This window comes from Diachasma alloeum, unplaced genomic scaffold, assembly GCF_001412515.2.
Source record: "Diachasma alloeum isolate Michigan unplaced genomic scaffold, Dall2.0 Dall_scaffold_00178, whole genome shotgun sequence".
Taxonomy (NCBI): domain Eukaryota; kingdom Metazoa; phylum Arthropoda; class Insecta; order Hymenoptera; family Braconidae; genus Diachasma; species Diachasma alloeum.
The window spans coordinates 1,280,353-1,307,973 of record NW_021680344.1 but is presented as its reverse complement, the minus strand read 5'-3'; the positions used below and the strand labels follow the sequence as shown (position 1 = coordinate 1,307,973).

The 27,621-nt window shown below is 37.1% G+C and overlaps 2 protein-coding genes across 2 annotated transcripts in view; one reads left to right on the top strand and one right to left on the bottom strand.

Moving 5' to 3' along the window:
- Positions 1–23,649, bottom strand: part of LOC107039560 — a 61,009-nt gene extending 37,360 nt beyond the window's left edge. Inside the window, 2 exon segments of the mRNA XM_029126221.1 lie at positions 22,380–22,508; positions 23,403–23,649. Of these exon segments, the coding sequence (XP_028982054.1) occupies positions 22,380–22,422 (43 nt within the window). The 5' untranslated portion in view covers positions 22,423–22,508; positions 23,403–23,649.
- On the top strand, positions 31–20,323 carry LOC107039554 (stress response protein NST1). Its single transcript, XM_015259235.2, has 4 exons — positions 31–194; positions 9,577–9,978; positions 14,154–15,826; positions 19,918–20,323. Exons 2-4 carry the CDS (start codon positions 9,693–9,695, stop codon positions 20,182–20,184), a joined length of 2,226 nt encoding a protein of 741 aa, XP_015114721.1. The 5' UTR covers positions 31–194; positions 9,577–9,692; the 3' UTR covers positions 20,185–20,323.
- Positions 23,650–27,621: the final 3,972 nt, after the last annotated feature.

Genomic DNA, 27,621 nt, shown 5'->3' with positions numbered 1-27,621 from the left:
GACCTTGCGCTGCTCTCGTTGTGCCGGATACTAACTCTTTAATTTCGCGAGTGAACTTACTCCGCCTCAGACAATCACTCATCAAATATCCGTTCAAATCACGTTTTTTTTTGCTCTCGTTAAATGATTGTGTCAAGCCCTGTGCAATCATCGGAGAACACAAAATGGAAAAATATTCTCAATCATAACGAACGGTAAGATAAGTTTCAAGTTAAAGAAGTGTATTCACTTCTTCACTATCCGAAAATTCATTTAGAGATTGGTTTCTGTTGAATGCCGCAAAATTGAAAGGATATACCGGAATTTTTATCAGAGATTTTTTTTAGCTTTTATTCCACGAAGGGAGAAATTTTCTAGTTTCCAATAAAAACTCTAGTCTCCCCTACTGTTCCTGTGGTATCTTATACGACGATTGGGCTGCATCTCCCGTGGTTAGAACTGGATTTTTTGACTCGGTGTAGACGCAAAGTAAGATTTCCCTTCCGCTTTGTGGGAGATAAATGTGTACTTTGCGGCCGCTGTGGCTAAAAAGTGTTGTTTGCGCTCGCCGAAGGTGAGTGCTACACTCCCAAAGGTCAACGAACACTTTTCTCATAAGTGGCGAACTTTTTTTCATCACAATGTGTGGAAATTTCACTTTACCCACCAGTGATGAAATACACTATTATATTATGGGCTCGAAAACCGTGATGTAACCCAGCGAAGTGAGGTTAGAATCGCGGTTTATCAGGCCTAGTAACATAAAGGAAGCGTTTCACAAGTAAATGAAATGATAGATAATCGCCAGGGATCCCCATCAATATTAAATTTCTGTAATATTACACAAATTTGACCCTTACATTATTGAAGGTTTAAAATATGTTGATTTAATTTTTCCAATAATATAATATTAATAATCTGATTTTTACGAATAATGCAATATTTAAAATTTGTTAATATGCAACTGTAAATTTACTACTAAGTAAATAATTCAAATTTTAGAAAAGGGGATTTTCGATTACACAAGTAATCGTCAATTTTCTACCTTAAATTGTCGATTGCCCAAGTAATCGTCAATCTTCTACCTTAAATTATTGATTGATAAAATAGTTAAAATTTGAATATTTGAATTGATGATATTTAATTACTCAAAGATTACAAGGTTGATGTTTTTTCAATTTAAGGGCCCAAAAGTAATTATAATAAATCATTACAAATATGGCTATCCCTGATAATCGCACGCTTGCGGTCTAGTTTTTCTGAATTCAAGTAACAAGTCTCCCATTCTCAGTTTAATGCCTTCTTTCCTTTCTCCGTGTATCGCTTTGTGGTTTGAATCAACCCTAAAACTAGAGAATTTCATTCCCTAGATGCAAAGTGTGTAATACTCCAAAAGAAGAGGTAAAATATATTGGGCAAGGGTTGATTCATACTTTATAATATACCGACAATGAATACAATTTGAATCTATTAACTACCTTTTATCTTTTTGGGCAAGTCTGTTAATTATCTTTAATTATAAAAGATACTTAACACAGACTTGCCCAAACGCAATACAACAGTAAAACGCCGTTGTGAAATCAATTTGAAGGCTGTGGTTTATTTTGAAATCCTGAACTCTATGAACCTAACGTTAAATTAATGTACTATGTCAATGATGTTCGTGATCTTATAAAAGCACAAACATCTGTTTTTCCGTGACCCTGTGTTTTGAATTACGCCGTGAAGTTTCACTGGCTACAATTGCAGTACACACGCAATTCTAACAATTTATCGAGATGCTCTCGATTGATTAAGAAGATGCCCGCGAGTGATGCGTCATTTTTCGTAGTAAAAAAATTTTTTTTCTGATCCTCAACCCACACAGACAAAAGCGAACAATCCTGGAAATAGGTGGAAGTATAACGTATTTTAAGAAAATTTTCTCAAAATGAAAAAATAGGGAAAATGGAAAATAGGGTTCGCGACTCGTGGGAAAAGTGTTCTTTGACCCAAGGGAGGATAGAACTCGCCTTCGGCGAGGACCACACATCTCCTACGGGTAAAAAAACACTTTTTCCGTACTGACCTTCACTTTACCTCGTCCGGGGATTGGTATTGGCCCTTCCCCAAACTCGTAAAAGTGAAAATCACTACGGAAAAATGTCGTTCACGACTAGTGCCATGGAGTTTTTTTACTCGCATGGTTGGCCAGTCCTCGTCTTCGGCTCGGACGCCAACTCCACGCGAGTAAAAAACTCCATGGCACTCGCCCTGAAACCTACTATTTCTGTACTGCTTCTCACGATTTCTCGTCTGGGAATTGGTATTACATACTTCCCAAACTCGAAAACTTGAAAATCACTGCAGAAAAATATTGTTCCTGGGCTGTTGCGATGGGGTTTTTTTACTCGTGTGGTTGGCCAGTCCTCGCCTACGGCTCGGACGCCAACTCCACGCGAGTAAAAAACTCCATGGCACTCGCCCTGAAATCTACTATTACGCATTCGTATCTAAATATACTATTGTGTTATTAGTGCCTACGGGTCCACTTATTCACACGCACGTGTAACACATCCTATTTTAATACATGCCGAGTTCACTTTTCGGGGATGTAGTGTACACGGAGAGAAAAATACACGACAATCTCGTTGAAGGTCTCGCCAAAAATTAGTGTGCTACCCACCAACGCGGGGACGTGTCAGGAGGTACGCTGGTAATCGAAATGTAACACTCCTATAATTCGGGGGAATAAGTTAAAAAATAGTAGGCGCGCACCACAAAGTCGTGCGCTCGGGGATCCAAAAATTAGTGTGCCAATCCACTAAATGCCATACGATAGTCTACGTGCACACGGAGAAAAAAATACATCGTAATTTTATGAGAATCCTTCCAAAAATTAGTGTGTTCACCAACGCTGAATTCGCATGTGGCACACTAATTTTTACGGGAATCCCCCGAAAAAGTGGCCGAAGTCCCACCAAAAATTAGGGTGCCACTTATGAATTTTTCGACGACCCCATGTTATGTCCCGGCGTTGGGGGACAGCACACTAATTTTTGGGAGATTTTTTTCTCAGTGCATACGAGGCTTATTCATTCTTCAAAGCACAGAGGTCACCACTTAGTAAAGGAGCACAGGCGAAAATTTAGTGAGTGGCACACTAAAATTTGGAGAGGGGCCCGCCAGTTTTTCGTCTTTAGTTCCATAAAAATGCGATTCCTTAGACTAGTTTCTAATGAGCGGAAAAAAGTGGGGTGCAGGACACGAAATTTTGGAGAGAGTAATTCTAATTTGTGTAGAGNATAGGATGTTCTCTATTTATTTGTGCCCTATTCGGTACGGCCCATGCGTCAGTGGGAAGGTACACTAATTTTCGAGAGATTTTTTTCTCTGTGTAAGTAAAGTGTTTGGTTTTTTGTGTGGAGTGCGTAAAGTTCAAGAGCGTGCGTAAAGCGAAGCTTTAAGGAGAGTCTGCAGTATATTGTAGTTTATAAATGCTCGTCATTCGTTTGCGTCACGTTGCAAAGGTAATTAATATATCTATATTAAATACCAAACGGAGGACGTGCGTCGATTGTAGACTCTGCCTTACACACGAGAATTCACTTTGCGTACGCTCGTGAACTTTACGCACGCCGTGCGAAAAATAACCGCTTTACGCACACTAAAACATTTTAAAAAATCCACTTTTCAGGATGGTATCATAAAAGGTGAACTTTTCAGGCAGTAATTGCAGTATAGTATACTTGGATACGAGTGCGTAAAAGAATTTTTTGATCACGATGTTGTGAAAAATTGGTACACCCTCCGCGTCCGTAAATTTTCACTTTACGCACAAGTGATGAAGAATCTATCTCTCTTAATCTATTCTATAAACTCTGAAAAGGATTTCCCCTAGAAAAACTTGCCCGAATTACTCGGAGAGAAATTTTTGATAAAAATTATCCTACCGTTCTATAAATGTATATCATGAGTCATCGTTTCCTCATTTCTATCCCGAAATTTAGTAAAAATTAGTATATGATGATCAAATTTTATTCTACATTAGACAAATTTTATCCTGACGCATAATAAATTTTACCCTTCCAGTCCAATAATTTTTATGTAGATAACGACGAAAATTCTAGAACGGTTGGTAAATTTTACCCTACCGGCAGGGTAATTTATATTTTTATCAGGATAAAATTTCTCTAATGTAGAATAAAATTTGATCATGATATATTAATTTTCACTAAATTTCGGGATATAAATGAGGAAACGATCACTCGTGATACACTTTTATAGAGCAGTAGGATAATAATTTTTATCAAAAATTTCTCTCCGTGTACGTGAACATCCTTAAAATCATTAACTTGATTATCGAAACTACAAACTCTTTTTCTCTGCACACAGACCTATTGTTATGATTAATTCTCCGTGACACCTACCATACGTGGAATATCTTGATATATCCTGTTTCCGGTAACGTGAAAACATGTTAATTCACGAAACGAGAGAGGCAATTGGAGGTGTTGCTGCATGTGTACAAAGGGGCGACGCGTTTGAACAATCGATTGAACACGTGGCCAATGACAATTTCCGCGTTATGATGCAATTGACACATTGATAGAACTTGAAAGTTCAACGGGCGATGGATGAGATAACGATATAATGACGTTTTCGGAATTTCCCATGCTGGCAGAGCGTTATGTCGATACTGGGCAAATAATCCAATTGAATGTGTCTCTTTCAGAGTTTATGGTCTGTTATTATTACGGGTTACCACTGGGAGTTCTTTGTTGCCAGATGTCAGACGTATTTTCAAATGACTCAAAATTATCTGCCTCATTCCCTTCAGGGGAAACCAATGTTTGGATAAAACCGGTAAAAAAAATTAGAATAACACTTGAAGTGACAGAATCGGTACAGCCTGAGGTTTTGAAAGTAAATTGTTGTGATAATCAGGAGAAATATTGTGATTTATGAATTATTTATTTCTCTGTTGTCTAAAGTGACATTTCAGAAAAAAATGTGAAACAGAGAAGGAATTTTTCTATTCAAAACGTATTTTTTATGCAGATGAATAGTGGACGGTATGAATTTTTTATGGAAAAGTCAAAATGTTTTCATTTCAACTCATAGCGGACGTGGTCGAACGAATGGTGTACCTGTTACTCAATCTAATTGTTACTCTAAGTATTATCATCAACAGAATCATTTAGAAAATGAAATAATTAATTAAAGTAGGATGAATAAAGTTCAGTTGAGTAGTTGAGTGTAACGAGGAAAAATAAATTCAAAATGCCAAAAAAATGATTCAACATTAAAAATTTTTCCCGCAAGCGGTCGGGGTGTTGATGCTCATTCATTACGCCCCATTTCCTGTCGGATTCGATATTCCTTTTTTCCATTAATTATAATCGTTTATAATCGTTTTCATTGCAAAAAACTATACGACCGATGAGAATCATACGTCCAAATTTATCAGCGGTTAAATCTTAATATTACAATAAATGATTTGCTAATGTTCTAATTCCCATGCTCACTGGATAAGATTTTAATCATAATTACAATTCAATTCCTTCTAAAACACACTTTACACTGAGAAAAAAACAAACACGTTGTCAAACAAGTCTTGTTTGGGCCAACAAAATTGCTAGTTGAAAATTGCCAAAAAAGAATTTGTTTGGTTCGAATTTGAAAGTGTCAAACATGAATAATTGTTCTGCTTTCGACAGCAACGAAATATTTGGCTCAAGAGGCGGATAATTCACACCAGACGGTGCCTTTTCAGGATGAAAATATCTCATACAGAGGAAAATCAACAAATTATCAACAAATATTTTATCCATAACTTACAAGATTGCTATCATATCATTATTATCGTTTCATTAAGGGTTCATTTGTTGTCTGTGATTATTAGACAACCGAAAGAAAAAACTGCTATATCTTGTTTCGCATAAAACGAAGATTTTTCGGGAGCAAAATACGTATGGGAGTATCGAATAACGAAGGAGTAGGGCTAGAAATGACATTTCTTGCATGTACAATGAATGCAATTTTTTTTAAACTACTAAATCTATTTTTGTGATATAAATTTTTCATTCCGGCGCACTCTCTGCATGTTTGGCACAAAAAATCCTTTTTTGATCATTTTCAAAAGACTATTTTCTTTGCACCAGTAAGACTTGTTTGAGAACTTTGTGGTTTTTCTCTCAGTGTAGAGTGTGAATTTCTGGAATTCAATGTTTGTTGATGCTCTGGTAAAAGTGCGTGCCCACACTGTTATCAATTTTTAGTTAGTTCGCACGGTAATTTAATTAATCTGCTGTTCATCTTATCAATATAATTCCGCGCTTCGAATATAGTCATCTCGTGTTTTCAGCACCAAATTAAAAATTCAGAAATGAGAGATAATCTCATAATTCTCGCTATTAATTCTAATCAACTTTGTTCGAACAAAACCTTAGTGAACGCAAGATTAAGAAAGTAGAATTATTCTATTTTCCTCCGATCTAAATAGTTTGGACAATTATGATTCGTTTATTCATGTTGATATTGAACCGTTATAAAATATTTTGAAAATCTGAAAAAAATTAGAAAGTTTACTTTTGGAGAAAGGTTGTAGAAACAATTTAAAAATTGCAATTCCTGAAAATAACGAGCATTTTCTATGAATCATTGATAAACAATCAAATTTCCACCACAAAAGTCATTTGTTAGGACTCGTAACAAATTTGTTCATATTCAGAATTTTACCAGAAATCGATTTTATGGCTAAAAAAATAAGGTTTCCCAAAGTTCAAACGATTTCAATTATTCATTTATATACACCCACTTCAAAAAATTTCTAAAAAAAATATACAATATGGGCCAATTCCATCTATTTTTTAAATTTATAAAGAATATATAAAACATATATTTCATATATTTTTTTATATAAATGTGGTAGATAAATTTAAGGTATTTTTACATATATTTTTAAAAATATAAATTTTTCCGTGTGGGCAACGAATGTATAAAAAAAATAATAATTCTATGCCAAACGGACTTTTTTTACGCAATTCGATTAACCAATTTGATGCTTGAAAATGGTTGAATCTATAGTGTGGTCTCTACCAAACTCTAAAATACAGCCTCAGCCTCCCCTGGACCAAGCCGAGTGGTTTTACCGAAGAAGTTTTTGTCTCCTGTGCACCATGCGCCTCAATTCTTGTTCATTCTCACCAGGAAAAAAGCTTCAATGAAGTTTCTGTATTTCCATCACCCCGGAAATATCCGCCCATCATTTTTCCCTCGAAACAAGATTCTATCTCTCCTCAATTCCCAGGAAAACCGTCTCCATCGCTCGATGCACGGAGCAAAAAGTAATAATTGAAAGAGAATTTTCGCAAGGACGTTAATAATCCATCCACGTGATGAGGTTCCCCCATTGTCGGCAATTGTTGGAATTGTGAAAGGAATCCGAGAATTTATTAGGATCGCGTCAGGTCGACGAATTGCCAGTGCTACGTAGGACTGGTGCGAGATGAAGAGCCATGTCAATTGATGGTGACGGGGCGAGCACCGGGGGGCCTCTCTCTAGCCTATCTGTGCGCAATGAGCCTAGGTATATCATCAGCATGATGCATAAAAAAAGATGGGGAAGAGACAACGAGGACAGATAGCAAGAGTCAGAGTGGCGGATGAGTATCCGGGGTGGTGAAGGGGGGAAGAGGGGAATAGTGAGACGTCCATTTAATTCTGTGACGAGTCCCTGGCACCGGCAGTGTGTCAAGATCACTTCATCTTCAGTGGTGTGCTGGTCGCGCGCGCAAACTATTCAGACTGGTACTAACAATTCAATTTTTGAAAATTGGTGTTACACATGGAGACAGAAAGTTTCTAGTTCCCAGGGCAGAGTTACTGATTTTAAGGGGAGAAATTTCGCACTGAAATTTCGGAATCACTGGTGCCTTCATCTATGGTGCTGATGAGTTTACTGCTTCAGTTATGATGTAAAACAGGCAGGGGTTCGAGCCTATCCGACGAAAGGCATGTGACGGTTACTTTTTGTTCAACTAAATTTTTTTTTTCTCTTAATTCCGTTGGTAGTAAAGTTCCGAAGGGATTCGCAGCAATTGTGGTGCACGTTTGAAAAAATTTAATGGAAAAACTTTGCGAATTCGCTAGAAAATTCTAGGAAATTCTCGAGAAGTTCTGTTGGGATTCTATTAAAATTTTAAAGAATTCTAGTTAAAATTCTCGAAAAAGTGTATAGATTTCAATTTTTCCATATAAATATTCCCTTGGAATTTTTTTTTGTAAGAATACTTGGGCATGAATTTTCCAAGTTTCTTTCATTCGGATCCTGTAATGCACAAAAAAAATCTTGTGGATAAAACTTGGAAAATCTGTGCCCAATAATTTTAATAAAACATATCTCGAGAGAAAAGTCCACACAGAAAAATCGAAATCTATTAAGTTTTTCTATCAAATATGTAAGAGAATCTGCGCAAAAAAAAGACATGAAATTTTAACGAGAATTCCCTGGAATGTTAATGGAATCACTATAGAATTTTAGTAGAATTTTCTAGTGAATTCCCAAAGGTATTCTATTAAATTTTTTATGTGTTATATGGGTTGTGACAGGCGTACAACCGTTACCACATGCTACCGGGTGCCTACAGGAAGATATTCAACCTTTTAATGAAACAGATCCTATCCTATTTTTTCCTATTCTAAAAAGAACATACACTTAAAGTCGATAACTATCGATATCTCGCAAGTTTGTCACGCTTATTCCTCATTGGTTCCAGTCGTCTGAGGCGGCAAATTTAATTCATGATTAATTCAATTTTGAGATTTTCAATTATGATTGTTACAATTAGAGCGCGCGTTCGGTCTTATGTTAAAAAATCGGAAAGATGATAAGCCCAATCGATTTTGCCTCGTGAATTAATGAAGATCAACGTTGATACGTATTTCTTTGAAATAAGAGAAAATATGCTTTATTTTAAGTCGAATTTTACAAGATTTAAGTAAAAATTTCGGAGAATTAGAATGTTTTCCCCTAAAATTTACAGAACAAGATTTTTTTTAATAATTGAAAATTTAACCTTTTTCCAGAGATTTTTAATCGCTAAATTTTTACAAGCAAGTAGAAACATTTTCACTCTATGCAATTTAAAGAAGTATAAACATAACTTGAATTTTGAAGATTAAAATCTGAAATAAATTCTCAACGAAAGTTAATACGAATAAAAACATTCTGGTTGAGTTTGGGCTCAATCGCCAGTCTAGTATTATTGATAATAATAAATGTAGAAGTACAAAAATAACCTAGAGTCTTCTGAGAAAACGAAATTTTCGGGTTTAGGAAAAAGATTAAAATCTAGAAAAAATCTCGAAAAATCAGAAAAAATGAATAAAAATTTTCTGCCCAGTGTAAAAATAATCGTCAGTGTCAAATTTTCGTAATAAATTATTTATGTTTTTGTGTGTACAAAATGGCGTGTTATATCGAAACACCCTACTCAAACGAACGACTATTGTTTAAAAAAATAATTAAAGAAAAATAATGTAATGGATCAATTTCTTACACTCATAAAAGTTAGAATTTATGGGAAAAATTATCAATACTGAATCTTTTTTTAGGCTTTTTGAATTGATTTTTCCTCGCTACACTCAACGACTCAACTGGACTTTATTCATACTCCTTTAAACCGAAAAACCTCGGAATTCGAGGAAAATCTTGACGATTTTTGCAACAAATGATGAGGAAAATCGAAGAGAGGATGTTTTATCTGATTGTGATGCTGGTGATGCCCGGCACATTAGTGAGAAGTAACTCAGCCACTGATTTAACCTCTCCTGTTGACGATCAATACCCGTGGAGTGCGCTGGCTCAGCGTAAAGGACCAACGGTTCAGGACACTCTCGAGTTGAAATGGACGGCAACAGATCGAAGTGAAAAAAGACCAATCGATAAATTTCTACAGTCACCTTGGAAGAAGTCGCCGGAGTTGCAAGCTGAGCATTACTCGAAATCACCATCTGGTTTGTTACCAACATTCCTTTGCAATTGCTTTTTAATGGGAGATAAAAATACGGTAATTGGAAGCAACAGCGCTGGAGTGCATGTTGCTGTTTTGAGAATCGTTAATTCTAATTACACGGTAATTGGGGATGGAAATTGTTTGATTATGGAATCCAGGAAATTTCCGATTAGATAGAGGCGAAGCGGGGGGGGGGGGGGNGGGGGGGGGGGGTGATGGGGTATGTTTCGGGACTATTTGATTAATTCTGAAATATTGGGGGCGTGAAATTTTATGATGTTGAGAAATGAATTCCCTCATTTAAAAAAAGTAGTTTTTCATTCGAGAAGACTTTTTTTTAATAAAGGAAAGGTTATAATGTCCAGCAAAAAGTTAGTAATTTAGGGCAAAAATTTTTCCGCTTCTGAAAAAATCTTTTTGTCGCTTGTGCGTGAAATGAAAATAGAATATAAAAAAAAAATTTTACGCACTCGTATCGAAATATACGACCAACCTCACGATCTGTTGGTCTACTCGTGATTCGCACTCGTGATTTTTTAATCTGAAAAACTTGACTACTTCGTTTGTTGTTTGCAACGAACCTATCGGGAATTGCTCGATAATTTTGAAGCTCTCGTGCTATTACTTGTGGTTATTTCTCCCTAGCTTTTGATAATTTCCCTGTAGCTTTTGATAATTTCCCTCTAGCTCTGCAATTGTTTCTCTAACGAAATAAGTATCAAATATTATCCTGTGGAGTGAAAGAAAGTCATGAAGAAAGTCAGATCCGATGACCAAAAATAATCCGTCGAATACCACTCGACCTCCAAAATTAATCGAACATTTCCCTCATGTTTTCCGGTGTATCAACGATCGGGATAAGTTTTGCTACGCAACAAAACAATCGGGAAATATTCGATAATTCTCGAGGTCTCGTGGTATTACTACTGATTTTACTACTGATTTTCCAATCCAAATATTGAGCAATATAATTGGCCCATTCAACATCACGTGGTACAAGCTACAGGGTTTTCAACTGATCATTTTTTGATAATTCTCTCTGGTAGTTGCTATATAAAAAACAAAACATCGTGCAGTCGAATTAACCCCTCGTCAAACTGACAGATTGAATTCAATTGTGGTAATCCGAGGATTTTTATTCGAAATGAGTGTTAATTGTACAATTTTCGTTTCTCAATTGTGAGTTTCGTCTCATGGTCCAATTATATTGCCCGACATTTGGATTGGAAAAATAATCCCCCGAATACCACANCTCGTGATTTTTTAACTTCAATAGTTGTTGAAAATTTAAATTTAAAAAAAACAATAGGCGACTTGTTCACTTTTCATTTATAACATACATACTGTAGAAAATAATGACTTCTGATTGCGGATAAGTTATCATTTTGTTTATTCTCAATCAATCAACATTCTTATTCGACAAAAAAATGAAAAATGTTGTTAGCTTGGTCAGAAACATCGATGTTTGGAAAAAACAATCGAAAATCGATTAATCGGCCGTTGAAAACATCGAATGAGAAATATCGATGTTTGGGCATGAAAAGTCGCTGTTTTCGATTAATTGACAAATATCGCTCATGTGTACCCAGTGTACAAAAGAACAACTTCCAATTTCATGGAATTCCTTTCACTCTTTCCTGTTTCCTCTCATTTAGAATAGCATTTGTGGGACTTAACAATCGACATTCGAGCTTATTAAGTTTGTGAGCCATCGTAAATAGTCTTGTAATGAAGAAAATTCTCCTCTAATTGGGACCAACAAAGGGGCTTTGTCCCTTACGTTATAAGGCTTGAAGGGAGATTATATCAAATTATATCAAATGGCTCGAAATGATTGCACTTGGTTCCAATCAGTGTGGAATATGATCATTGGGACCTCTCATGGGAAATCATGAGATTCTGAGCGACTTCCAACGGAGTATTTGATATTCCAATGCTTGTGCACACTTTATAAGGGTCAAACATCAATTCTAAAATTCTGATGGTTTCGTGTAGAGGGAAAAATATCATGTTTTCACATAATTTCATGTTTTCACTAATTAACTTTCAGGGAGAAAGTCTCTTACTCAGGGTTTGAGTATTACTGCAAATAAGTAATAGCTCTCCTGAAAACTGAAACCCATTTATTAGTCTGTATGGACTTCATGTTTTTTACCATCATATCACATGCGAAAAAAATTATAGAACAATTTAGAAGGAACTTTTATCAAAAATTCTACTAGTTTTTCGTCGCGTTCTTTTCAATTGAATTTGATTGTTATACATAATTTATTCGACTGAAATATTTTCTACAGAAATTGATCCGTTCAAATTTTCGAAGTTTTTTTGTTCGATTTTTTCAATGGCGTGGAAAAAATGAGAAAATTTATGTCGAAGAATTCCTATAGAAAATGTGTTAATAGAACAATCAAAATCTACTGATTTTTTCTATAAAGTAGTTTCTATTGGACATTTTCTATAAAAAAAAATACGTAGTAAACGGGAAACCCAATTTTCAGTAGAAATTCAAGAGAATTTTCCAACGAATCCTTCAAGTTCTTCGATGAAATTTTTTCGGGCGTAATGATGCCTCAGAATGTTTTCTCAACTCTCGTGCAATTCTCCTGAGACTCAAATAAAATCGTCATCGCATACCATCAGTCATCGTAATTACATATTACACCTCCCCGAATAGATAGTCTTCGCAACTCCGTCATTAAATCATGAATAAACCATCTCATCATAAAATGCTACAGACATCGGCATAATCATGAATTTGAAATAAAATCAATTTTTGAATCAGTTAATTAGTTAATATTCTTCAAAAATTTTTGCTAAAAAATAAACGTCCATCGCAAACGTCTGGGCAGTTTACCTTATTTGTTTAATCGAAAATCCCTTTTATGAAATTTAGAATTATTTGGTTAATAGTAAATTTTATTTTATCAGTTTTCAAATTTCAATGAAGATTAGTAAACTTCAATTATTTTAAGATCCGACTTCTGATAATATTAATAATCTAATGATTCATTCCACAACATTCATCTCCAAAAATGGTTCTTTTGAATCAAATAAAATCCTTTATTTTTAATTTTTTACTTTTTTCTCAAAAAGCATCTATAAGTATATTAAACAAACACTTTATTTAGATCAAATGAAGATTTATTTATAGAAAAAGACATTTATTCAATATAAACAAAATTTCCAATAGAAATTTTAATTTAATTTGAAAAAACTTTATTTTGTACTATTCAAATAAACTTATTTATTTGATCCAAATAAATAATTTTTCTGGGTGTTCATCGGCCGTTACACTGTCAGAGATTTTTTGAAATTTTATGGAAGATATTACAATAAATCTCATGAGAGTGACATTGAATCGGATTTAGGGAAAAAATGGTTATGAAATTGCAAGTTTTAAGTAAAATTCACGGAGATTCATGAGTTTTCAGTGGGAGTGAGATGGAAATTTCACAACTTGATTGAATTTTCAGTAGAACAGAATGTTCAGGAATAAAATGACATGGATTCAAAAACTTTCCCTGAATTTTCCTGATATTTCTGAATTTTCACAGAATAATTGAACTAAAAAATCAAGTATTTTATTGATTTCCAGATCATTGGAGGGGAAAATCAATGAAATATTTTATTTTTCAATGACAAGATTTCCTGAATTTTCAGTGGAACTTCACGGAGAGAAAAATTCAATAAAAATTACCAGAAAAAAACGTAAGAATTACGTTTCGAAACATAATCCGCGAGCGAAGCAAAATTCAATAAAAAGTGTGTCGGAACTGAAATTGTACGAATTGCCACGTAAATTCTACGATTAGTTCCGTAAATTTTTCCCCAAAGATTGAGAAATTTTACGGAACGGAACGTAGAAATAACTCCCCAGCTTCATAAAAATTGTTGTACGTTCAAAAATTTTCGATTCTGGAGGCAGAATAAGTCGCAAAGTTTCTGTAAGATTTTACTTCTTCGTGATGAACCTGAAAAGTCACTGCACGTTTCTGATTTCTTCTCTTCCATTCCCATAAAAATGGCCGTTAAACGATTCCCCATTGCACATTACGTGAATTGTTCCGTAATTTTTACCGAATATTTCTCTCCGTCTTGAACACAAAAGACAGCACATCCGAATCATTTACGAACTGCCAACAAACCACTAATAAACCGTCATTTTTCCTCCGACAGGTCAGCGAATCGAAGACCAAGGTCCCGGTTCAATCGAGATCTATCGATTAACCAATCTCGACGACACCGACTTGAGCTCACTCCCCCTGCCCCCCTGGAACAATCCACTGCTCCATAAAAAACTAATGAAAAATAAATCCCCAAAGGTGATTCACCAAGAATATAAGAAGCCCCATAAACCAGGAATAAAAAAAAAGCTCTCACCCCAACGCGAGACACAAACGACTCATAAGGAGCGGAAAGACAACGATTCAGTGGGTGTGCCGGAACTTCAAATTGGGTGTGAGGGCCTTGAGGCGCCGATAGAGCCATCCAGCCGTGAGCCAAGATCAATTTCAGTGAAAAACGAGTCGAGCCAAGAGTACGCTCCCGGTGAATCCTTAGTGCCACCTGTTCTCCCAGTTCATCCAGTGACTATAGACTGGGATTACAATGAGGATGATCAGCCGCGTCACTACGAGGACATGGATGAACTACTGAAGTTGAAGAATCTCGAGATGATTTTAAATAAGAAAATTAAACACCGCGGTGACATGAGACCTGAGCAAGACTCAGACGTTGAATTTGATTCGAAAAAAGTGCCACTCCGTGGTGACCTGGTTGGTGGTCGTAAGGTAAGGTCAATATTGGACAAGCCAGTGAGTTCTAAAGCCTCTTGGAGTAACAGCGAGGGTCCCTGGGGTTTTGGTGAAAACGATGGTTATATTTCCGAGGATGAAGATGAATCTGACAGTGGGCGAGTGCAAACAGAGGCTGACAGAAGACGACAGGAGTATCAAAGAGCTCAGCGCGAGGAGATGGAGAGAAGAAGAAGAGAGCAATTGGAGAGGCGAAGGAATCAAGAAAATTGGAGAAACGATAACCAGATAAATTCGGAGATTGAGAGGATTCAGAAGGAGTACGAGATGAGGTTATCGGCGGAGCAGAGGGATCAGGAGAGAAAATTAAAGGAGTACATTGAGAGAAATCGTCCAATTATTGTTGATAATCGGGAGGACAGGGAGCGGAGGCTTCTCGAGGAATTTAGGAGAAGATCGGAGGCGAATGGGTACAACGATCCGCGTGGAAGACCACAGGATCGCTCGAGGGGGCCATCGCCACCGGTTACGTATCCGAGTTCATCGCGAGTTGATGATATGGCGAGGAGGCGGGAGGATGAGGCACGCAGACGACAGGAGGAGTTTAGGAGGGCCGAGGAGAGGAGACGGTTGTTGGAGGAGCGACAACAAGAATACAACCGAACTAGTGGTAATCCACGTGAGGTGGAGGAGCAGAGGAGGAGAACTGAGGAGAGACGGAGGGCCGACGAACGCAGACGGGAATTAGAGAGGAGAAAAGAGGTACAGGACCGGAGCAATAATAATCCATACAGAAGAGTCGAGGAGGAGAGGCAGAGGGAAGAGGAGAGGAGGCGCGAGGAGGAGTATCGGAGGAGCCAGTCACGTCTGCGGGAGGAGGAGAGACGTCATCGTATTATGGAACAGAAGCAGAAGACTCCGGGTGTGATGAGCCTGGACGAGGCGGAACGAAAGAGGTGGGACGAGGCGAGACTAAATTCACTTCCTGTCAGGGCGAGAATCATACTTGTACCGAAATCCTCAGGCAGGTCGTCCACCTCGTCGCCACTCTTCCCTTCCCGAGGGAGTTTCGATGATGATGAGGTTGAATTAGCGGTGAGTGTGATACAGAAGCGAGGCGGTGAAACGGTTCAGTAGATTTCGACTGTTGGTCAGTTTTCAAGGAATATCTCGGAATCTAAGAAATATAACGCAATTTTTGTTATAGCCTTTTTTATAGATCTCAATTCCCTCTACAAAAAAGGTTATTACGAAAATTTCGGTATCTGTCTTAAATTCGGAGATATTCCTCAACAACTCGGCCAAGGCTAAAAATATTACAAATATTATGAATAGGCGAAACATTACTGGTCAGCAATCGATTTCGTCAAGCTTATGCTGTATTTGGGTATATTTCAAGTTCATCTTAATATGGAAATTTTCTTGCTTAAGATCTTTTTTCAACTTAATTCTTGAAAATTTTTTTTTTTAATTATTAAAAAATTGTTTATTTATAATATTTTTTTCATTTAAATGAATAAATAAAAAGAAGAATGTAATAACAATAATAATAATAATGAATGATACTTCTTTAAAAAAAAAAATCGTGAACCAGAAATTCTTATTCATGTGTTTGTATAAGAAGATTCAATTTTGTTTTCAAATCTAAATGCAATAAGAGCGACTGTCAGCTCCCTTTTTTAATAAATAAATGAATACATAACGATCATAAATAATCTGCATGAACTATTAGCCAATTTGGGCGCGCGAAGCGCAATCTCTTTCCTAATTTTCAAAATTTTTCAGAAATAAGGGTATTTCCTGAGATTTTTTATTTTTGGTAATTTTTTTTAATGATTACATACTGATCATTTGAAACCTCTCAGATTACCTTGAATGCCGTCACACCTTTGGTCCGTCAGCGCTAGCTCTCACGGAATGTGCGTCTTGAGAAATTTAATGTCGTTTTCGTCTCGATTAGAGAATTATTTGAAACAATGTTGTAAATGAATGGAAAGAAAAATGAATGATCGCCACGGACGATTAACCTCACTTCATTCTTGAAATTGAAGCGGAAGTAGCTTCTCGTAACGAGTTAACTACGAATCCCCCATATGAATCCCGTATGAACCCCTCATTTGAATCCTTATTCTGACCCTTGCGACCCTTAGTTTCTGACCCTTGGGTTTTGACCCTTTATGTCTGATCCTTAATTTTGGAGTCTTAATTGCGAGTACCAAATTTTCATCACCAGTCGTCGATTTCGATTTTAATAATATAGAGAGTCCCATATGACCCCCATGACCCTTATTTAAACGCTTAGTCTGACCCGTGTGACCCTTAATCTGACCCTCGTCATGATTATTCTGACCCTTATTTTAACCATTGTGACCCGTAGTTTCTGATCCTTAACTCTGGAGTCTTAATTTCGAGTACCAAATTATCACCACCAGAAGTCGATTTGGATTTTTATAATATATTGTTGAATAAATGAGATGATAGAATTGTAAGATTTCCACGTATTTAGATTTTTGAAGCCTGACCAATTAATTTCAATAATTTCTTCATAAAAAAAAATTATAGAAAATATCCCTGTCTCAGAATGAAAAGTAGATACAGAAATTTATGATCAGACCGTTCTTCTTTCAATAATATCTTCGCGCACAAAAATGTACGAAATATTTCCGTATCCCGGAGAGAGAGAAGGAGATAAGGAAATTCATGGTCAGACTTTCCTCGTAGCTCTCATTCCCCTCTACCAAGAGGTTTCCATAAACTTTTTTTTATCTCGATGACAAAATCAATGAAAAATTAATGATGAATTAAAAAATGAAAATGGTTCAATTTTTTTATAAAAAAATGAGCTGTGTAGGACCTGAATTGCAAAAAACTAATTCGTAATTATTATTGCACACATTTTTGTGAAAATTTTGAAAAAAAACCTTTCCAGCTCAAAAATTGGAGGCCCTGGACTATTTTTAACATTTTAGGCGTCTGCGGGGCAAACGAATAATAAACAATTTTTTGCGCTAATTATTCAGTTTTAGACCTACATAATCGATCTTCAATATATGAAAAATCTCATTCCAATAGCCCGCGACTTTTTAAACTCACACTGTTGGACAATAGGGAACTTGTATGTTTTTTTTAAATTTTGTCTTCCTCAAATATATGCCCGCAAGAACTCATATTTGACGAGGAAACACACAGAAAATAGTTTAATAGTTTCACCGGAGACCGAAATTTTCGTGTGGCATCGTGTGAAATCTAGGAAAATACTCTGTACATACATTTGGCTCAAAAATGTTAGAAAAACCGGATCAAGTGATGGAAGTTCCTTATAAATATTGTTTTGTATCAGGATGTAAAAATACAACAGTGAAAATTATACAACCACGACTTTCGACACTTTGACCCAGAATTAAACCCATAAAATCAATCAACATTGTCACGTCTACCGTTGGTAAATCGGGACAGGACTTTTTGGCGCCACACACCCAAATGATGTTGAAAGACACCCAGATTTAGTATTTTCTCGGGGCGCCAAAAAGTCACGTACTGTTGGTAAATTCCCCGAGCAGGCCTTTTAAAAATCATTTTTCAGCACAAACTTCATTTGTTAGTGCCAATATATTTTTTTTACCCACTTTTAATAATTGTTTCAAACATAATCCTCTCGATTTGTTTTGGTTAAACGCCTCGCACTTTGAGACGCTAGAATAACTCAATAGCGCTGCTAGTAGTCGCAAGGAGAACTTGATTCCGGTGAGTTGATGTCATGACCCCAAAAAAGTATTCAAAATTGATGCATTTTTAATGAGTTATTACAAAATATCCAGACCACCTTTCGAAAAACTTTTTACTCTGGAATGGTTCATAGACTACAAAGATCCTATTCATTTACAAATATTCGAAAAGTGGACTCTATGCGGCCCTACGGGGCTAGCGCACTGCGGTGGTGGGCACGCTTAGCTTTGGGAAGCTAAGCAGCGCTGAGCGTGGTCACTAGATGGATGGGTGACCGCGCGGGAACACCTCAGGGAAGAAACATTGTTTGGAAAAACTGGAAAGAGCATTTTGGGAAAAACAAATATGCGGAAATAAAAAAATGGGATGAAGAAGTAAGAAAAACCGTAAAAACCGAGAGGTATACGGTGAAATGGAATGAAAAAAAAAAAGTGGACTCTGTGCAAGTTCCCTATTACTCTTGAAATTTCAAGTGAAAAATCTTGAAATTTTTAACAACGAATAATTTACATGCAATTTCTATTGACCTTGTTATTGATAAACCAGTCAATGTTCTTGAATATTCAATGAAATTTAATTTCTCAAGTTCATACGACCATAAAAATTACTGAAAGTCATGAAAATTGAGGCAACTTTTCTTCTGAATTTTCAATCTGTTGCTTAATTTTCGCGATAGGTTTGAAAATCCAAATTGCCATTGAAAATTCAATGATGATTCATAATGAAAAATTTAATTTTATTGAATTTCCAAGATGAATCAGGAATTCCACGAACAATTTAGCCTGAAATTGAATTCAAGTTCAGAATATTGAAAGATCAAACGCATCTGTTACTTAACTTTCAAAAAATTTCTGTCTCCCCTTAGTTATTAAGAATTTTTTCCGGAAATCCATAGGGACTAACCTTTGGGTCTGATGGTCTTGTGACATACCTTAAGTTTATTCATCTATTATTCAAGTCCTGCAATCGACCTCCACGGAGAGAAATGTTCAGTAAAAATTACGGAACTCACAATTCACTCATCGATTACGGTTACGGAATCGACTCAGAAAATTGAAGTGACGGTATCGTAATTTTTCCCAGGAGATTTAGATAAAAATTACGGAACTCACAATTCACTCATCGATTACGGTTACGGAATCGACTCAGAAAATTGAAGTGACGGTATCGTAATTTTTCCCAGGAGATTTAGATAAAAATTACGGAACGCTCCGGAAAAATTCCGTGGCAGTTCCGTAAAATTTCCTACAACCACATTTCGCTCCGGATTTACGGAAAAGATACGTAATTTTTATTGAATATTTCTGTCCGTGTCGGCTGTTTGACGGGCACATCAACAAATAAGACAAAAATAAATAAACTAAGTGGATAAATCTCGTTTCATCTATTCACTACTTTATCCTATTGCTGCATTGGGACTTGACATATCCAACTTTACATATGCTTTCAATTTGTTCCAGGGGATAAATCCAAACCGCCCTGGTTTGAATGCCGGCAGATTTCCAGCGGCACAGACACCAAGACCACCGAGGACTTCACCAAGTCCATGTGTCTGGGCTGTGGTGCAGTGCTGTCCCAACGGTGATCAACGAAGATTGCATAGTTGTTTTGAGTATTTAGGATGCCCTGGGGTTAATTGGGATCCCAACCCGTGTGCAAGTGCTCTCTCTGACGCCGCAAGGGCTCAAGTTGCTCAGTTCTACGCGAGTGCTGATCAACCGTGGTGATCAACAGCTTGAGGAAATCCATTTCTCTTCCCTCTTCCCCTGTCCCCATCTGATATTGTCCTTTTTATGTATGTCTTTTTATCGCTTAGTATATAGGTATGCAAAAAATTGACGAATAAATGATGAATAACATAATGAGGATGGGGTGTTTTAATCTGGCGTTAATTCTGTCCCATTCCATTTCGGAATATGTAGTTACAGTTTTATGTGTTATGTAGAACAATGTTTCGCTCCTCGATTCCCTGACTTTTCCAGTAATTTTTCCTCAACTTTTCTCTCCCTAGATATTTTAAGGGACTCGAGAGAACATATGTAACTCGATGAACACTTAAATGTGGTTCAAATTCCCACTAATCCCATTAACCCATCATAATCCTCATTTCGCGGTTGGAAATGAATTTTTTTGTATAAAATAGTTTCTATTAAATATTTTCTATTAAAAAACTTTCAGTGGAGCTGCGAAATTCTTCAATAGAATCAATCAAAAACTAGTGGAATTTCCAATCAAAGTTCAGTATAAATTCAATAAACTTTTCTATGATTTATTTTTCGTGTGTGACGTAGAACAATGTTTTGCTCCACGATTCCTTAACTTTTCCTGTAATTTTCCCTCAACTTTTCTTTCCCTGGACATTTTAAGGGATTCGAGAGGACATGCGTAACCCGATGAACACTTAAATGTAGTCCAAACCGCCACTACTCCAATTAACCTATCATGATCGTCATTTTGCGTATGAAAGTAAAATAATTTTTTCTATTAAATATTTCCCATTTGAAAACGTGCCAGAGAGCTACGGAATGCGTCACGAGAATTGCCCGAAAGTAATAGAATTTTCAATAGAAGTTCAATATAAATTCAATAGACTTTTCTGTGATTTTTTTCATGTGTGATGTAGAACAATGTTTCGCTCCTCGATTTCTTGACTTTTCCAGTAATTTTTCCTCAACTATTCTCTCCCTAGATATTTTAAGGCATATCCCCTGAAAACAGGTGATTCTTACGATTTTCCCCATGTTGTTTATAGATAATGTTTATAATGTTCCCCAGTTATTGAAAAAAAATGCTAACTAGCTGTACTACATACTTTAGGAAATAATAAATAATGAAATGCGGACGATGAATTTTTTGTAAAATTTTCTAGTACACGGTTTTTGCGACATTCACCTCTAAAAAATGGAAATTTCTGCGAAATCATATCTTATTTGATTCAAACAATGAATTGTTGCCTTCATCAACAACATATGAGGACAGAAAAACTCAAAGACTTATGAGAATGCAATAAATTAAGTAATTTCGTTTTTTTTCCGGGTATCCATAGGGTGTTATTATTTCGGGCTATACCTTAACCCTAGTCTGGTCACCCTACGCGACCCAACGACTTTAGTCACGTCCGCGGGGAAGTGCCGCCGTGTTATTTAGGCCCGAACGTTGCCAAATTCACTCTACACTGCCCGGGCGCGTTTCGCGAGTTTCCGGCAACGTCGCGTAACAGGCACTTTCATTCAACATGGGAAAAAATAATTCCTCTGTGAGAAAAAAATTGTTTCCTTCAGGAATTTCGAGAATTATGTTGTTCTGAAACTACTCTAATTTTTTAGATATTTTAATTGGAAAAGTCAAATTTTTATGAATTTTTCCGATCAGTCATTCAATGGCAATTCAAGAAAAACGACGGGCTGCGGCGTTTCCCTCATATGGTGAGCAATCTATGGTTAAGGATGTACTACCCTTTCGGTCAAAATTCTGTTTTTTTTTCATTTTCCTGGCAAATTATTGATCGGATTGAGGCGAAATAATCCGTTTTTGCGTTTAATCATTATTGATTGACTCACGAAGTTTCATGGCAGTGCAATCATTTTCCTGCTTTTTTTCCAAAGTTTTGTGAATTTCCGAAAAGTTTTAGAAAAAACGCAGGAAAATGATTGCACGATCATGAAATTTCGTGAGTCATTAAGTAATGATAAAGCGCAAAAACGGTATATTTTTTCACGTCAATCCGATCAACAATTTACCAGAAAAATTCAAAAAACGTGAAGTTTTGCGAAAACGGTGCAATAGATCCTTAAGGGATTCGAAAAGACAACCGTAGCCCCACGAACCCTCGAATGTATTCCAAATCCCCACTGGTCCCATTAACCCATCATAATCGTCACTTCGCGGATGAAAATAAAATGGCAAACATGGAGATGCTTACCGTCGGTGCGCTGTGCGATACCACGCTTATCGCCTTTTCCCATTATTGCCCCCTTCTATCCCCCTTTTTTTGCTTTTCGTCTACCGTCTTATCGAGCGCTCCGTCTCTCAGTTCTTCCGCTCCTGCTGCCTGAAATATTGAGAATCGATCAGTGAAAATACGATCGACAAAACATAGGTTCACGATATGAGAAACCAGTGTGTGGTTACGACAACAATAATCGTGATAAGGGCCATTGATAACCAGTAAATTGAAATCCAGGGCGTTTTTCTTCTATCCGGAGTATAGATTGGATTGTTGAGCGGATCAATCGTTATCGCTTCCAACTGTATTTTTTAACATCAAAGAAATATTTTCCTCGATTTATATTGTAAAGAGGGTACGTGTCCCAGCACTGATTCCGCCAATTTCCCCCGAATATCCTGAGCGCGAACCAAGCTCGAGTATTTTCAAGTGTATCACTGAAAAGCTGGAGAAATTCTCCCTCGAGATGATATAAGTAAACCCATTCTCCTCAACAAAATTCTCGAATCCTGATAAATTCTTTATTCCACTTTGAAAACTATCTCTTCAATTTTCCCCCAGAATCCAATACAATCAAAAGTTGTTCCGTCCGCAGAACCTCAACAGTATTTTTCAAAATATGAAGCTGAAGACTTTCACGATTATGAAATTCAGTAGCGAAGTGGTAAAACGGTGAGTAATTCAAGTGAATTTAGACTATTGGCCAGTTTTCAATGAATATCTCGGAATCTGAGGGAGATAGCACAATTTTTGTTATAACCTTTCTTGTAGAGCCGATTGAGAGCTACAATAAATGTAGTAACGAAAATTTCGCTATCTCCCTTAGATTCGGAAGTATTCCTCAAAAACTCAACTGGGAGATGAGTCGACTTGAACCGTTTCACCACTTCGCTACTGAATTTCTCGTCTCATTCACCTCGAAATTGAAATTAAATTGAAATGGAATCGTAGGTTTTACGGTGACGAAAGAAATGAAAGAGTCGGTGGATCATCACTCACCTAGGTTCTCGTGGCATTCCATTGATCACTTTAATCTTGGCATGATTATTGAAGAAATGGGAGATCGACGAGTGGCGCGCAATTGGCTCAGTTGAAAGGTGAGCGATAAGAGACGCTTCGGGGGAAGAAGTTGAGATACTTTTAGGGGGAAAAAATGTCCAACTGGGGATTAATCTTGTGACTAAGGGGAAAGAATCACGGGAATTGTTCAACGATGACTGGAGATTCTGAGACACGCGCGCGCTGAACTATTTTTTTTCTCCAGAGGACATTCAAACGTCTCGCTTTGTACGTTAGTTATCGTGATAGGAGAGAAAAGTATAGTTAGATGGTGAATAGAAGAGAATTAACGCAGAATTTTGGAGGGCAGTTGTCCCTCGTGTCAAGTGCACGTTTTGGGGGTGATAATTTTCATTTTTTTTATCAGAGTTTCATGCAGAGATGATTTGAAATTGTAACGGCACGTGTTTTATTTTAATTTTTTTATATATATATTTTTTTATTCTTGGGAAGGTTTAAGGTGAGACTACCCCGACTGTGAACTTGAGTCGACTGGCTTTGCTCCCTCGCGAGCCAGTACCCGAAGATAATAATCCCCCCTTGTATCCGACGACTAGACGCACCCCGGGCCGACTACCTCCGGGGATCCGTTCATGCGCTCTCTTCCAAACCTGCCTCCCTCTACGTCACGAGTTATCTCTCAACCCCCTCAACCCTGTTCAACGTTTGTGTACCAACGATACCAACTTGGGAGGGATTCTGGTGCTCGCGGAGGTGAGGCGGATTTTGTGGTGGTCACGACATCTAGTGGTGAAGAGGGGAATGGTCTGGGTGTTGGGAGTGTTGATAAGGGGATTCCCGCGTCGAAGTTTAAGGATATCCAAGTACTTCGTTCAAATTGGCAACTTTTTTTCAAGCAAGATTTCAGTTTTCTCGAAAATCTTGCCGTCCCCATACTTTTTCGGATTTTTCATTGTCGAATACATTTTTTCAGGAATTTCTTCAATGAATATTGTGAACAATATTTTTCATCACGCTGTGACGAAAAGTGAACTTTTCGGCACGCTCCGCGTGCCTAAAAGTCCAATTTCCGCCACATTGTGATGAAAAATATTGTTCGTAACTCGTGAAAAAATGTTTATGTTCGTAACTCGTGAAAAGAGTTTTTTGCACTCGTTACGAAATATCCTATTTCATCAGTGTGCGAAAAAGTAACTTTTTAGGCACGCTTCGCGTGCCTAAAACGTCCCTTTTCCACACATTGTGATGAAAAATATCGTTCGTTGCTCGTGGGAAAAGTGTTTTTTGGGTCGTGGGATTATATCACTCGCCTTCGGCTCGTGCTATAAACCTCCCACGAGCCAAAAAACACTTTTCCGCACTCGTAACGAAATATACTATTATTCAATTTTTCACCACGCTGTTACGAAAAGTCCAATTTCCGCCACATCGTGATGAAAAATATTGTTCGTAACTCGTGAAAAAATGTTTATGTTCGTAACTCGTGAAAAGAGTTTTTTGCACTCGTTACGAAATATCCTATTTCATCAGTGTGCGAAAAAGTAACTTTTTAGGCACGCTTCGCGTGCCTAAAACGTCCCTTTTCCACACATTGTGATGAAAAATATCGTTCGTTGCTCGTGGGAAAAGTGTTTTTTGGGTCGTGGGATTATATCACTCGCCTTCGGCTCGTGCTATAAATCTCCCACGAGCCAAAAAACACTTTTCCGCACTCGTAACGAAATATACTATTATTTAATTTTTCACCACGCTGTTACGAAAAGTCCAATTTCCGCCACATTGTGATGAAAAATATTGTTCGTAACTCGTAAAAAAATGTTTTTTAGCTCGTTACGAAATATACTATCACACTTGACTCTCGTTGGTCTAACTTCTAATGATCATACGGCAACACTGCACATGTGTTCCATATAACCTCGTAAATTCGGTCCGAGGTTTACGTGTCCATATGCTTCCAGCACTGAATTATCGTTACCGACTTTACCGACCTCGATCAGCTCTTGTGCGGTGTTGTCGCGTTGCTCGACTCGTACTGGCGGTCAAATTTTTTTTTTGTCATTCCGGCCGTGAGGCAGTGCTTCACGGACGCTCCGCATCCGTGAATCTCTGCCTACGGCCGTCATAACAAAAAATACTGTTCGTCATATGGCCAAAAAAAAACTTTTCTAGCTCATATGATTGAACTCATATTCGCCAGAAAAGTTTCTTTCGGCCTAGTGACGAAATATACTATTCTGCCCTCCGGCCGGAAAGCGTCAACTTCCTGGCCGCTGCGCTAAACGAAGTTGCCACTTTCCGGCTACGTCAAGCAGAAAAATAGTATACACACCTTGGCCAGTAAATAAGAAAACCTCAGATCACATGTTTGTTGACCTCGGCTTCGCCTCGGCCGACAATTACATGTGATCTGAGACATTCCTTACTTTACTGGCCAAGGTGTATAATCTACTATTTAGAGGAATTGGAAAATCAATCGAATATATCACGCCTGTATAGCCCGATCCTCTACTTGTTCTCGCCGGCGATGGATTCTCCATAGTCTAAAGTAAATGACTTGTGGTTTTTTTTCAATATCTTGAGTGTCTAACTTATGACCGTTCACACGGTCACGCTTCTTCCCTGAGCGTAATGTTACAAGAAGTGATTTTCAAAAATTAATTTCTCATCACTAGGATGCCCGGTGGAAAGCTTAAGATTATTACTAACGTGTGGCTCCAATATGAACCTCGCATATGAGACAGTATCAAAATTATGGTAAATAATGTGGATTTTGGGTAAACATCCTTAAGGGGTCTCCTCAGTTATTTTCGGCACAAATCGAAAATGTGAGAACTGAATATGTGATATAATAAAGGTATTACCCGCTGGGCGGTACAGGCACCGCTTCATCTGATGGATGGTGAGGGGGTTTTGACCGGCTGTGGTGTGCTCGGACGGTTGAGGAAAGACAACACTATCGGCTGAAGGAATTAGAGGGTACGCGGCTGCTTTCAATGTTCCGATGGTTACCGGGCGAATTTATGAAGTCTGCGCAAAGGGTTCTTCGTACGGGCATGATCAGTGCTGCTTAAGCCATCTACGCAGAGAAAAAAAGTTTTTACTATCAGGAATATGTCGCTGCTTTTCAGGAATCTATTCCTAATGACTAGATATTCGTTATTGTGGAATTCAACTAGTTTCCAGGGAGATTGTAGGTAATTTTCAGAAAAATGTCACTGATCTGCAAAGATATATTTCCAATTTTTTGAAAACTATCACCGAATTTTAGACATAAAGAAATTCTTCAGAAAATTTTTAGTGCTTGCACTCGATTTTATTGGGTAGTACGTGAATTTTTTTCGTATTGATATGATATTTCCACAGAAATCCCCAGAAATTTTTTTTTTTTCGGAATTTTTTTATCCATTGAGAAAAGTTTTTTTCAGAAATACGTCTACTTGTATCAACAAACTAATGACTTGAAATTTTCCAAGAGCAAAATATCTCACGCTAAGATAAAAAAACCTTACGTCAGGGAATTTTTTACTGGTCCGAAAGATGAGGGCAATTGTTTCATAACAAGAAAACGAGTTCTCAAATAAATTTGAGTAGTTTCTGGAATAAAATATTTTTTGAAGCTAAAAAACTCATATAGTATTGCGAAATTCGGATGATTTTTTCCATCTCCACTGGTCAAACAATGATAGAGGGTGAACCATTTTTAGGGTCAAAGGATCTTGAGGGTCGAATGTGAGAGACAAGTGGTGAAACTTTTATCAAGAACTGTTCAGCAAAAATTACGGAACTCACAGTTCGTTCACCGATTACGGAATCGATTCAGAAAATTTAAGGGTGCCAAGTGAATTTGGCGATGACCTTAAAAATTGACATTCACCAACAAAGTTATAATTTTTTAAATTAATAGTATTAGACAGATGGTGAACATCGGTGACAATTTTAAAATTTTAGAACTTATGGATATCGAGACATTAAATAAACAAAATCAGTCTTATACACGGCCTCTTATGGAGTTTTGATTAAATTGAACGTTTCAACCCCCTAGGAACTCAAGAAAAATTTGAAAAAATTTGAAGATATGGGGAATGATGTGTTCAATGTGATGGCGACAAAAAACAATGGGGTACCGGGGTGAATAAGAGAGATATTTCAACCCGCCGTACCCATTTGATCCCATACTTTCTCGCGGTTCGTCACGCGA

Excerpts from the sequence above, each read along its gene's own strand:
- LOC107039554 (XM_015259235.2), top strand. The coding sequence starts at position 9,693 with ATGATGAGGAAAATCGAAGAGAGGATGTTTTATCTGATTGTGATGCTG. Across the intron at positions 9,979-14,153 it reads TTACTCGAAATCACCATCTG|GTCAGCGAATCGAAGACCAA; the intron begins GTTTGTTACCAA and ends TTCCTCCGACAG. Across the intron at positions 15,827-19,917 it reads ATGATGAGGTTGAATTAGCG|GGGATAAATCCAAACCGCCC; the intron begins GTGAGTGTGATA and ends AATTTGTTCCAG.